This window comes from Typopeltis vanoorti, chromosome 8 (assembly GCF_054136105.1).
Source record: "Typopeltis vanoorti isolate ZY-2024b chromosome 8, IOZ_Tvanoo_1.0, whole genome shotgun sequence".
In the NCBI taxonomy this organism is placed as follows: Eukaryota; Metazoa; Arthropoda; class Arachnida; order Uropygi; family Thelyphonidae; genus Typopeltis; species Typopeltis vanoorti.
In genome coordinates, this window is record NC_143556.1 from 26,139,051 (window position 1) to 26,153,322 (window position 14,272).

General features: G+C 34.3%; 1 protein-coding gene across 1 annotated transcript in view; it reads right to left on the reverse strand.

Moving 5' to 3' along the window:
* The window catches only part of Prosbeta6 (proteasome beta6 subunit), a 65,880-nt gene that overhangs the window by 36,917 nt on the left and 14,691 nt on the right, over positions 1–14,272 (reverse strand). Inside the window, exon 3 of the mRNA XM_090397159.1 lies at positions 9,328–9,409. Coding sequence (XP_090253285.1) covers positions 9,328–9,409 — 82 coding nt within the window. The remainder of the gene's footprint in view (positions 1–9,327; positions 9,410–14,272) is intronic.

Consider the following 14,272-nt stretch of genomic DNA (forward strand, 5'->3'; position numbering starts at 1 on the left):
TCATTTGTTCTGACATTGGGGTTTTTTAATTCTGCCTCTAGATAGTGAGTTGGAGTATGTCCCAGAAGCTGACTTTTCATTTGCAGTGTTTCTCAAACTTCAGATATCTGTGTACCCATTCTTAAATAAGAATGGGTACACAGATATTTTATTATTATTACCAAGTAGCCCCTTACGAAAATAATAATAATAAATAAAAAATATATGTCATTGTAAATGTCTATTTTATTTGAATTTAGATGTACATGTAAACGAAATAATATGATTTATTTTTAATAGAACAAAATTTATAAAGATGCTATAAAATTTTACTTAATTTAAATAATTTATCATCAATGAGAGGGATACAATATCAACGTTTTCTTGTTGCTTACAGCTACTTGTATGTGCAATATTGCTCTCTTTTGTCATCATCATCATCATCATCAAATTCCTGCCATGTACCCTCAAGGGGTGTACAGGATATGACAGTACTACATGAAAAAATTACATCATTACTAACTTCCTATCTACAATTTTCCTCCAAATCAGCCTGTTACTTGTCAAGACTCCGACATTATCAGATCTTATATTTCTATCGTCTAAGGCACTTTGTACCATATCAATCCACCTATATCTTGGCCTTCCTCTGGATCGTTTTCCTACCAACCTGGAAGAGAACACTTGTTTTGCTAATCTTTCCTCTCCCATTCTATTTAAGTGACCATACCATCTGAGATTAGCTCTGCTAACGCATTCCTGGATGCAGACAATGTCAAGTTCTTTCCTAATATCCTCATTTTTAATATGATATTGCCATTGATGCCATCTGTTCACGCCTCTAATCTTTCTCAGGACTCTCATATCTGCGGTCTCCAGTCTTTGGTCAAGTGTTTTACTTCTGACCCAGCTCTCGGATCCATAAGTTAAAATTGGTTTGAACACAGTCTTGTATACAGCTAATTTAGTGTTCCGACTAATTTCTTTCTTATTCCATATGAATTTATTCAATTGACTTCCCACCATACCAGCTTTGCTGATTCTGTTGTCTATTTCTATATTTAGTTTACCATCTTCAGTAAAAATTGTGCCTAAGTAGCTGAAATGTTTTACTTGTTCCACAGGTTCTCCATTCACAACACAGTTGACATTTTCAATGATTCTGCCTATTTTCATTGTCTTTGTCTTTTTATTGCTGACCTTCATACCATATCTATTACAACAGCTATTCAATTTAGTCAGAGAATCTTGCAGACTTGTAGCGGATTTATTTAGAAGTATAACATCATCCGCATAAAGCAAAGAGCTGACATTAACATCTCCAATTTTGATATCAGGTTTAATTCCACATTCCTTCATAATGTGATCCATATAGATAATGAATAACAGAGGGGATAATGTACATCCTTGTCTCACACCAGATTTAACATTAAACCATCTTCCTGTACTTCCTTCAATTCTAATTGCTGACTCACAACTCAAATAAAGACTAAGTATTGCTTGATATAATGCCCCATTGACACCATATAACTGCAGCGTATTGAATAGCTTCTCTCTTGGCACCTTGTCATATGCCTTCTCCAAATCGACAAAACTTAAATACAGATCTTTGTTATATTCCCATGCTTTCTCGACTATTTGTCGTAAAGTGAAGATCTGATCCTGACAGCCTCTATTTGGCCTGAATCCAGCTTGTTCTTCACCAAGCTTTTCTTCCACAATTCTTCTCAACCGTTTCTCAAGTATACTTGCATAGATCTTGCCAGGAACACTCAGTAGGGAAATACCTCTGTAATTCTCACATTCAGTTTTATTTCCCTTTTTATATATGGGTACTATGAGAGCTCTACTCCAATCATCGGGAATTCGTCCCTCTGTCCAGGCTTTCTGAACTATGCAGTGCAGCCACTGTAAGACTCTTATACCACCATACTTCAGCATTTCTGGTCCATTTTTAAATCCAGTCTTTAACCAATGATCCATACTTTAGTATTTGAAAGCTAAAAAAATTACCGTATTTACTTGAATATAACTTGCATTTTTTCCCAAATTAAGCAAAAAAATCACGGTGCAAGATATATGTGGGGATTTTCATAAACTAAAGTTTTCAGAAAAAAACCGAAAATGGGTATGACTTATCAAGAAGCTCCTATTCGCAATCACTACTTCCGGCCTCGCGAGGGGGGGATTTCCTTGTGTGCACTGTCAAAGTCATCTTCTTTCCCATTATTTCAAGCAAAAATTACCAGTAATTTACAAGGCATGAGATAAGTAATGAACAATCCTTCACGAATGACTAATAAGAAGTCATCATCATCATCATCATACATATCAAGGATTTAGGCCTAGCATGGCCTGTTCCGGCCTTAGAAGTCATCGTTGAATCATTTAAGAGGACATCCTGGTTTTCTTTTTCCTAATGGCTTGTACTTTAAGGCTTGTTTTGGTAATCTTTATGTTTTCATTCTTTGAACGTGTTCCATCCATTTATGCTTATATTTTTTAATTTTTTCTATTACTGGTTCTTGGTTTAATTCTTTCATAATATCTTCGTTTCTTTTGTGATCAAATAAGGTATACTTTGCAGTTTTTCTCATAAACTTCATTTCTGCTGTTGTTAATCTTTGTTTGTCTTTTTGTTTTATTGTCCAGATTTCGCTTCCATACATTAAGACCGATAAGGCTAATGTATTGTATACTTTTAGCCTGGTTTGTTTTTGAACTAGGTTTGGTTTAAATATAGTTAATTACACTTGTTATTTTTAAATATTTTGCAATTTTTACGTTTATATCTTTTTCATTTTCATATGTGATCATACATCCTAGGTAATTAAATGAATTCACCTGTTCTAAGATCTTGTTATCTATTACTATTTTAGTTCTTGCTGGATCTTGTCTTTTAAAGGCCATAGTTTTTGATTTTTCCGTTGATATTATCATACCATAATCTTTGGATATCTCATTTAGATTTAAAATAGCTTTCTGTAAGTTATCTTCAGAATTTGTAATTATTATTTGGTCATCTGCAAAGAGGAGAGTGTTTAAGTTAACTGTAGGTGAAAGTTTAATTCCTTGGTGTAAATTTTTACTCCATTTTATTATTATTTCATTTAAGTAGATATTAAAAAGAATTGCTGAGAGGGGACATCCCTGTCGGACCCCTTGGTTTATCTCTCTCGTATATGATAGCTCGTGATTTAATCTTATTTGTATTTGATTATTTTCATATATACTTGTGATAGCTTTTAGAATATTATTTGGTATTTGTCTTTCTTTTAACTTTGTCAAATGGTTTTTCAAAGTCAATAAATGCAATATGTGTTTCCAAATTATATTCTCTTCTTTTCTCTACTATTAATTTTAGGCAAAAGGTTGGGTCTATAAATGATCATCCTTTTCTAAATCCATTCTGTATCTCTAGAATAAAGTTTTCGGAATATTTCATTAGTTTGTTATTTAAGATTCTGCTATATATTTTGTAACAGGAATTTAGTATACTGATACCTCTATAGTTTTTAGGGTCATCTCTATTACCTTTCTTAAAGATAGGAATCACAATTGCTTTTTTCCATTCTATTGGGGGGGATACCAGTTGAGTAAATTTTATTTAAAAATAATAAGAGTCTTTTTTTGAATCTTGTTCCTGCATATTTATATAGTTCTGAACCTAGCTTATCTTCTCCAGGTGATTTTCCGTTTACTAATGAGAAGTGAATTCCTTAATATCTGAAACACAATCACTATATATTTCTTAGTTTTAACAAATTCAGGGTGGGGTGGTGTCTAACAAAACCATATGCTGCTAGTGCAACATATGCTTTTGTGGGATGGGACATGTGATTCATTAGTTACCTCCATTTTTATCCCAGTTGTATCTAATTGCACTATTTGTTGAGAAGTATATTACAGCCTGTAAATGTCTCTGTACCTTATTCAGGAACATAATAAAACTAATTGTTTTTTGTGCGCCTGCAGTATAGTAGCTGTTGCTGAGGGTGTGTTATTTATCGCAGGGTGCGAGTTACTATCATCCCGACATGAACATCAAGACGATAATAGCTCACAATTTGAGTAGCAGAATTCATACATAATATAATTTAATATATATATAATTTATTAAGAAATATATACCTTTAAATTAATTCTTTTAATTCTTTTTTTCTTAATAATGATTCCATGCGTTAATGATGCATAGCCAAAAATTGCCACGTAACGCATGAAGATCTTTCAACTATCCCCAGGGGTACTACGCATACCACACTTTGAGAAACACTGGTTTAGATCTCAAACAAGGACCACTTTTTCTATTTTCTTTATGCTGCTTGCTCTAATGACTCGAAAAATTCCTCCACTTCTTCCTTAGAATACCCTTCTCTGGGACCATAGGCACAAATAAGTTTCATTGTTAATTTCTCCAATTTGAAATTTGTCTTCATAACTCTACTTGAAATTGCCCTCCAGTCAAGAAGTTTATCTTCATGTTTGGTGTTGAATGCTATTGCTACTCATTCCTTACTTGGTCGTTAATGCCCGGATATAACATTGTATATTCATTATTTAATAAGATTTTACCTGTTTTTGTCTTCTTTGTTATGCCAATTATGTCCATGTAATAAATTTCCAGTTATTCCGCAAGTTTGATGTCCTTTCTATTATTATTCGTTATACTGATTAGTCCTATCTTCATTTGTTCTGACACTGGGTTTTTTTCTTCTGCCTCTAGATAATGAGTTGGAGTATGTCCCAGTAGCTGACTTTTCATTCCATACTCTGGTTCCCTGCTAAACACAATGGGTGTCTTGTATAACCAGGCAATGTCCCAGCCAGCATGAATCTCATCATGTTATACCATCACGCACACACCAAATTGTACTCTCTAGAGAATACAATCTCTCTAGCCAATAGAGAATACAATTTGGTCAGCAAAAGTCTCAAATTGCCAGCATATCTTTTATTCTCTACCAAGTAGATATCTAATGACAGGGCACACCATGTGAAAGTGATGATTAGACATCAGGTGACCCCAGCTGGTTCTTTATATTCCATAAAGGTGATGTGAAGGACTTCCAGTTATTTGGCTTTAACTCTTTAGCATCCCTTATATAACAAAGAACTATTTAGATCTGGGAAAGGCATATGACAAGGTGCCAAGAGAAAAGCCGTTCAAAATACTTCAGTTATACAGTGTAAATGGAATATTATAACAAGCAATACATATTGCTTGTTGGGGTGCATATTGGGGTGCTTAAGGGTCAAAGCTGTATAACTGAGAGGAGACCTCCACATAGCCTTTAAAGGAATGCGGAGAACCGACCAGGGCTTCTGACCTAATGTCCAATCCTCACCTTCTCGTGGTGCACCCTGTTGGGTATCTACTTTGATACTGAACGAACGAGGATGGGCTGGCAATTTGGGATTTAGCCGACCAAATTGTATTCTTATTGGTTAAACCAAAATAAAAAATGATGGTACAACATGACAAAATTTCATGCCGGCTGGGGCATTGCCCGGTTAAACAAGGCCCCCGTTGTTTTCGCCAGGGAACCAGGGCGAACAGCGAAAAGTCAGCTACTGGAACAAATCTGAAAATAAACCCCAACTCAACATCACCAGAGTTAAAGATCGGTACTATCAACGTAAGAAGCCTGAATGGCAAAGAAATGGAGCTAGCTGAGGAATTAGATAAGTACCAGATCGACATAATAGGGGTGACTGAAACAAAAAAGACCAAAACTGGTGAGATCTTTCTGAGCAATAAATACAAAATGTTATATTCAGGCAATGACAATCAAGGAAAAGAAGGAGTAGCCATAGTATTCAACACAAAATACGAGGCTAATCTTCTTGAATGGCAGTCAGTCTCAAGTAGAGTAATGTGGGCAAATATGAGAATGGGGAACTGGACAATGAGACTTATTTGTGCCTATGGTCCCAGAGAAGGCTCTACTAAGGTAGAAGTGGAGGAATTTTTTGAGGCTTTAGAAAAAGCAACTGACACAATGAAAAAGGAAAAGTTGGTCCTTGTTGGGGATCTAAATAGTAGAGTAGGAAATGATTGTGAGACATACAAAAATATTTTGGGAAAATTTGGAGAAAAGAGCAAAGCTAATAATAATGGCAAATATCTGTTGGATTTCTGCTCAGGACATGGACTGGTTATTACTAACACCATGTTCCAACATAAAAATGTGCACAAATTCACATGGAGAGAAGAGGCTAGGAATAAGAAAAATCTCATTGACTATGTTATTGTTGATAGTGATGTTTTCTCCCTGGTGCAGGACACCAGAGTGTACAGAGGATTTGAAATCGGAAGTGATCACTATTTAGTCTTGAGCAGGATAAAATTGAATTTCATATTGAAAAGAATAACATGTAAGAAAGTTTTAAAGCGTATAAAAGTTGAGCAGCTCTCAGATGTGAGCTGTAGACTAAAATACACAAAGATTATTGAAGGAAAAATGAAAGAGTTTGAGAACAGGAATCAAACCTTGGAGATTCATTGGCAAACTCTGAAGAAAACATTGATTGATTCTGCCAGAGAGGCATGTGGTGAGGTTGTTTGTAAGGATAAAAAAATCAGAACTCCCTGGTGGACGCAGGAGGTTAAAGAGGCAGTGAAGGAAAAGAAGAAAGCATACCAAAAGTTCCTGTCAAATAAGTCAGCTTGTGCTCTTAGAGAATATAGAGACAAATGCAAAAATGCTAAACACTGTGTAAAACTAGCTAAACAAAAGTCATGGGAGGCCTTTGGCAAGAATATAGAAAATAAATATCAAGAAGGTGGCAAAATATTCTGGAGGTTGTTGAAGAAGCTTAAGAATGGAGGAAAGAGTGCTATAAAAGGAATTAGAGATGATGAAGGTGACATGAAAACGGGAGAAAAAGATATCCTTGAAGTATGGAGTAATTACTTTGAAAAACTGCTAAATGAAACAAGCAGTGATGACAGCACAGTGGTTAAAAAACACTGACCAGGCATGCAGTTCAGGAATACATATCCATACTTGAAGTAGAAAAAGCCATCAAAGGCTTGAAATGTGGAAAGGCAGCAGGAGTAGATGATATTCGACCAGATATGCTGAAATATGGTGGTATAAGAGTCTTACAGTGGCTGCACTGCATAGTTCAGAAAGCCTGGACAGAGGGACGAATTCCCGATGATTGGAGTAGAGCTCTTATAGTACCCATATATAAAAAGGGAAATAAAACTGCATTTGTGAGAATTACAGAGGTATTTCCCTACTGAGTGTTCCTGGCAAGATCTATGCAAGTATACTTGAGAAACGGTTGAGAAGAATTGTGGAAGAAAAGCTTGGTGAAGAACAAGCTGGATTCAGGCCAAATAGAGGCTGTCAGGATCAGATCTTCACTTTACGACAAATAGTCGAGAAAGCATGGGAATATAACAAAGATCTGTATTTAAGTTTTGTCGATCTGGAAAAGGCATATGACAAGGTGCCAAGAGAGAAGCTATTCAATACGCTGCAGTTATATGGTATCAATGGGACATTATATCAAGCAATACTTAGTCTTTATTTGAGTTGTAAGTCAGCAGTTAGAATTGAAGGAAGTACAGGAAGATGGTTCAATGTTAAATCTGGTGTGAGACAAGGATGTACATTATCCCCTCTGTTATTCATTATCTATATGGATCACATTATGAAGGAAAGTGGTATTAAACATGATATCAAAATTGGAGATGTTAATGTCAGCTCTTTGCTTTATGCGGATGATGTTATACTTCTAAATAAATCCGCTACAAGTCTGCAAGATTCTCTGACTAAATTGAATAACTCTTGTAATAGATATGGTATGAAGGTCAGCAATAAAAAGACAAAGACAATGAAAATAGTCAGAATCATTGAAAATGTCAACTGTGTTGTGAATGGAGAACCTGTGGAACAAATAAAACATTTCAGCTATTTAGGCACAATTTTTACTGAAGATGGTAAATTAAATATAGAAATAGACAACAGAATCAGCAAAGCTGGTATGGTGGGAAGTCAATTGAATAAATTCATATGGAATAAGAGAGAAATTAGTCGGAACACTAAATTAGCTGTATACAAGACAGTGTTCAAACCAGTTTTAACTTATGGATCTGAGAGCTGGGTCAGAAGTAAAACACTTGACCAAAGACTAGAGATGTCAGATATGAGAGTCCTGAGAAAGATTATAGGCGTGAACAGATGGCATCAATGGCAGTATCATATTGAAAACGAGGATATTAGGAAAGAACTTGACGTTGTCAGCATCCAGGAATGCGTTAGCAGAGCTAATCTCAGGTGGTATGGTCACTTAAACAGAATGGGCGAGGAAAGATTAGCAAAACAAGTGTTCTCTGCCAGGTTGGCAGGAAAACGACCGAGAGGAAGACCAAGATGTAGGTGGTTTGATACGGTACAAAGTGCTTTAGACGATAGAAATATAAGATCTGATAATATTGGAGTGTTGACGAGTAACAGACTGATTTGGAGGAAAATTGTAGATAGGAAATTAATAATGATGTAATTTTTTTCATGTAGTACTATCATATCCTGTACACCCCTTGAGGGTACATGGCAGGAATTTGATGATGATGAAAATCAGCAATAAAAAGACAATGAGAATAGGCAAGAAACATTGAAAACATCAACTGTATCCTGAATGGAGAACCTATAGAACAAGTAAAACATTTCAGCTATTTAGGCACAATTTTTAGTGAAGATGGCAAATTAAATATAGAAATAGACAACAGAATTAGTAAAACTGGTATGATAGGAAATCTGCTGAATAAATTTATATGGAATAAGAAAGAAATTAGTTAAAACCCTAAATTAGCTGTATACAAGACAGTTTTCAAATCAATTTTAATTTATGGATCTGAGAGCTAGCTGGTTTAGAAATAAAACACTTGATTCAAGACTAGAGATAGAGTTCTGAGAATGAATAGGGAACTGAACAAATGGCATCAATAGCAGTATATTAAAAATGAGGATATTAGAAAAGAACTTGACATTGTTAGCATTCAGAGCTAGCTAATTTCAGGTAGTATGGCCACTTAAACAGAATGGCAGGAAAAAGACCCAGAGGAAGATCAAGATTTAAATGGATTGTTACAGTAAAAAGTGCCTTACAAGAGAAAAATATAACATCAGATAATATTGGAGAGATAATACCAGTTGATTTGTAGGAATATTGTTTATAGAAAGTTAGTAGATGAATGAAATACCCTAAGTATTATCCAATTTCATATTTGCTATTTAAAAAAATCCAACCTATAAATATTAAAATCAAATGAACCCATATATTTTTTCAATTTCTTGGCATTCCAATCAAAATACTATTACAATTTAAACACATTACCTTCATTCTTGCTTCCAGCACACGTGTAAATGTTAAGATATCACACCAACAACCAGAACATCCAAGAACTGTAGCATTTGACCTAGAACCAAATATAAAAATACTCTTATCTGTTGTGATCAATTATCACACTTAACTGGATCTTATGAAACTTCAGGATTTTTCCATTCTGACAGTTCATAAATATTCAAATGATGACTGATTAAGCACACCTTCAACATGTTACAGAAATAAAAAGATAAAGAAATTAAATAACATAATAAAAATATTACAAAATAAATGTTGAAATATAGAAAGCTGAGACAGTAATAAAAATGTTTTTTTTTTTTGTTATATATATAAACACCACAATAATTGAAGTTACATCTGTTTTTGGAATGGAATATGTACTGTAGACTACTACTACTTTTCTCAATTCTGCCAATAAAAAGGATCTTACTAAAACCAAAATTGAGATGAAAGAATAAATTTTAGTGGATATCCTAAATTACAGATTTTTAAATTCCATCCAGCCAGAGCAGAATTATTACACGGATCAGCAGACACAAACAAATTTAATTTTCAGGCCAGAAATAGGAGCTCTACACTAAAATAAATAAATAAATAAAAATAAAAATACTATCTCCAAAGCAGATGAGGGAAATTCCACAATGACTGTGGATTCAGCTGATATAAGATTAGGCTTCTTAGAGTTCATTCCACCTATAAACTTATCATCAGAGATTCCACCAAATCACAAGTGAATAAACAGAATTGGTTGCTAGACAATGCTAATTCTTTGATGCCAGAACCTTCATGAATTACAGATTCTTCATAATTTATAAGGATTATATGCATTTCCAAAAATACAACATAAAATTGGCATTTGTTTATTGATCAATATGATCAATTGGCTATTGATCATATTGGTTATCCTACTTATAAGGTCTCAAGATTTTTATCAAAAATACTTAATCTAAGAGGAAATTCATATTCATACAGAAAGAATATCTACATTTCATTTCTAATATGAAACATTCTTTCTGCAAGAAAGAATACCTCACATCAGAAATGAGTACCTTTGCAGCTCGTGCATCATGGTGAGCTTTGACGTTTTACTCTTTCAGTCAACAAACTTTTACTTTCTAAGGACTTTCCTACTGACATCCTTAATTTAGATTTTTCTGTGCATTCTGGTTATTGCTTTCTATGAAAAGATAATAAAATAATACAATAATAATAAAATATGGGGAGGTCAATAAATCATAAAGGTGATGTAAATATCCTGCAGGAATTTAAACAAATCAGCTTTGTGGGTAAAGGAAAATGATTATCAATTTAATGTTGCAAAATGTAAGGTAATGTACTTGGGGTAGTTTTCTGGATTGCAGGAAACTGATGAGGCTATGGACTCAGTGGTAATGGTGGACAGAGGAGTTTAGAGGACATACCACAGCTTTAAAGATTACTTGGATGCTGAAAAACACAAGTAAAGATAAGGAAGTTATTTTCCCTCTTTATAAGACTATGATTTAGCCGCATCTTGATTACTATGATTACATACATAGATTTGTTCAATTGGGTTTCTTCGGGATCAGGAGGTAGAAAGAGAAGTGACTAAGTTGGTCACAGGTCTGTAGAATGTTCCCTATGAGGATAGGATGAAAATGTGTGGGTTGCAAAGTTTAGTTCATAGGTGGGAAAGAGGGAACATGATAGAAATTCATAGGTTATTCAAGTTATCTCTCAGGAGATTGTGAAGATGATGCCACATTGAAAGAGCTCAAATAGTGCAATTATGAGATATTTTATTTCTTCATCCCTTTCTTGTGTTTTACTTCTCTATGTATTTTAAACCTCTATGCTTTAATATTTTAAGTTTATCATTTTTAATACCTTTCTATCTTATTCTTTTATGGCACTTTGGTTCCACTCGTAAGTCTCTAAAATAATTATCTAGATACTATATCAGTTAAATCAGGTTTATGAAAATAGTTGAAGTATGCAATACTGCAGTTCCACCCTAAATATGTTTTCCAAAATGCATTATCTATTGTTGATTTAATATAACCTAATGTAAATTTCATAATAGTTTTATCAGTAAATCAAAGGTCCAAGCCAGTAAGTTCAAAACTTGGGGTTGCTTCTAAACAAAATAAGCATGCTATGTTATATTGATTTGAAATCAGAGGTGCTTCATGAAAAAACTTCAGTGCTGATATATTGATAAAATTGAAAGTTTTGTTTTTATAGTTGATAATATATTTAAGGTTTTTTTTTATTTTTATTTTTTTAATTTCATGGTTTTGAAGAGACAGAGAACAGCCAAACTTCAAACCATCACTGATAGTAAGCCAAAGCTATGTGTGAATCAACAGATAGCAGCAGATACCTGCCACAATCTTTTGGCCCTGAATCCTAACACATGCATATTAGGCCTGTAATAGTGGGAGTTCCAAGGTCAATTTTTAATCATTCTAAGAATAACATGTAAGAAAGTTTTAAAGCGAATAAAAGTTGAGCAGCTCTCAGATGTGAACTGTAGACTAAAATACAGAACGATTATTGAAAAAAAAAATGAAAGAGTTTGAGAACAGGAATCAAACCTTGGAGATTCAGTGGCAAACTCTGAAGAAAACATTGATTGATTCTGCCAGAGAGGCATGTGGTGAGGTTGTCTGCAAGGATAAAAAATCAGAACTCCCTGGTGGACACAGGAAGTTAAAGAAGCAGTGAAGGAAAAGAAGAAAGCATATCAAAAGTTCCTGTCAAATAAATCAGCTTGTGCTCTTAGAGAATACAGAGACAAATGCAAGAATGCTAAACACTGTGTAAAACTGGCTAAACAAAAGTCATGGGAGGACTTTGGCAAGAATATAGAAAATCAATATCAAGAAGGTGGCAAAATATTCTGGAGGTTGTTGAAGAAGCTTAGGAATGGAGGAAAGAGTGCTGTAAAAGGAGTTAGAGATGATAAAGGTGACATGAAAATGGGAGAAAAGGATATCCTTTAAGTATGGAGTAATTACTTTGAAAAACTGCTAAATGAAACAAGCAGTGATGACAGCACAGTGATAAAAAACACTGACCAGGCATGCAGTCAGGAATACATATCCATACTTGAAGTAGAAAAAGCCCTCAAAGGATTGAAATGTGGAAAGGCAGCAGGAGTAGATGATATTCGACCAGAAATGCTGAAATATGGTGGTATAAGAGTCCTACAGTGGCTGCACTGCATAGTTCAGAAAGCATGGACAGAGGGACGAATTCCTGATGATTGGAGTAGAGCTCTCATAGTACCAATATATAAAAAGGGAAATAAAACTGAATGTGAGAATTACAGAGGTATTTCCCTACTGAATGTTCCTGGCAAGATCTATGCAAGTATACTTGAGAAACAGTTGAGAAGAATTGTGGAAGAAAAGCTGGGTGAAGAACAACATGGATTCAGGCCAAATAGAGGCTGTCAGGATCAGATCTTCACTTTGCGACAAATAGTCGAGAAAGCATGGGAATATAACAAAGATCTGTATTTAAGTTTCGTCGATTTGGAAAAGGCATATGACAAGGTGCCAAGAGAGAAGCTATTCAATACGCTGCAGTTATATGGTGTCAATGGGTCATTATATCAAGCAATACTTAGTCTTTATTTGAGTTGTAAGTCAGCAGTTAGAATTGAAGGAAGTACAGGAAGATGGTTTAATGTTAAATCTGGTGTGAGACAAGGATGTACATTATCCCCTCTGTTATTCATTATCTATATGGATCACATTATGAAGGAAAGTGATATTAAACATCATATCAAAATTGAAGATGTTAATATCAGCTCTTTGCTTTATGCAGACAATGTTATACTTCTAAATAAATCCGCTACAAGTCTGCAAGATTCCCTGACTAAATTGAATAACTGTTGTAATAGATATGGTATGAAAGTCAGCCATAAAAAGACAAAGACAATGAAAATAGGCAGAATCATTGAAAATGTCAACTGGGTTGTGAATGGAGAACCTGTGGAACAAGTAAAACATTTCAGGTACTTAGGCACGATTTTTAGTGATGATGATGGTAAATTAAATATAGAAATAGACACCAGAATCAGCAAAGCTGGTATGGTGAGAAGTCAATTGAATAAATTCATATGGAATAAGAGAGAAATTAGTCGGAACAATAAATTAGCTGTATACAAGACAGTGTTCAAACCAGTTTTAACTTATGGATCTGAGAGCTGGGTCAGAAGTAAAACACTTGACCAAAGACTAGAGACCGCAGATATGAGAATCCTGAGAAAGATTAAAGGCGTGAACAGATGGCATCAATAGCAATATCATATTAAAAACGTGGATATTAGGAAATAACTTGACATTGTCAGCATCCAGGAATGCGTTAGCAGAGCTAATCTCACGTGGTATGGGTCACTTAAATAGAATGGGAGAGAAAAGATTAGCAAAACAAGTGATCTCTGCCAGGTTGGCAGGAAAACGACCCAGAGGAAGACCAAGATATAGGTGAATTGATACGGTACAAAGTGTCTTAGACGATAGAAATATAAGATCTGATAATGTTGGAGTCTTGACAAGTAACAGACTAATTTGTAGGAAAATTGTAGATAGGAAGTTAGTAATGATGTAATTTTTTCATGTAGTACTATCATATCCTGTACACCACTTGAGGGTACATGGCAGGAATTTGATGATGATAATACTTCTATCCATGAATTATGTTGCACATGAAACAAACATCACCTTAAGAAAAAAAAGTATTTTATGTGTTCCTGTTATTCTTCATCTGGAAGTAGAAACTACTATCTCTAATTAGCTTATTCTTTTCATGCATTGGCAAAGAAGAATAAGTACTGATTTACAAAGGTAGTGTTAAATTGTGAATGAAGATATTCTGTGTATTATAATACTTAATTCATATTTAACATAATCCACCATGTCATAAGCAAGACTTGTAAATATTATTT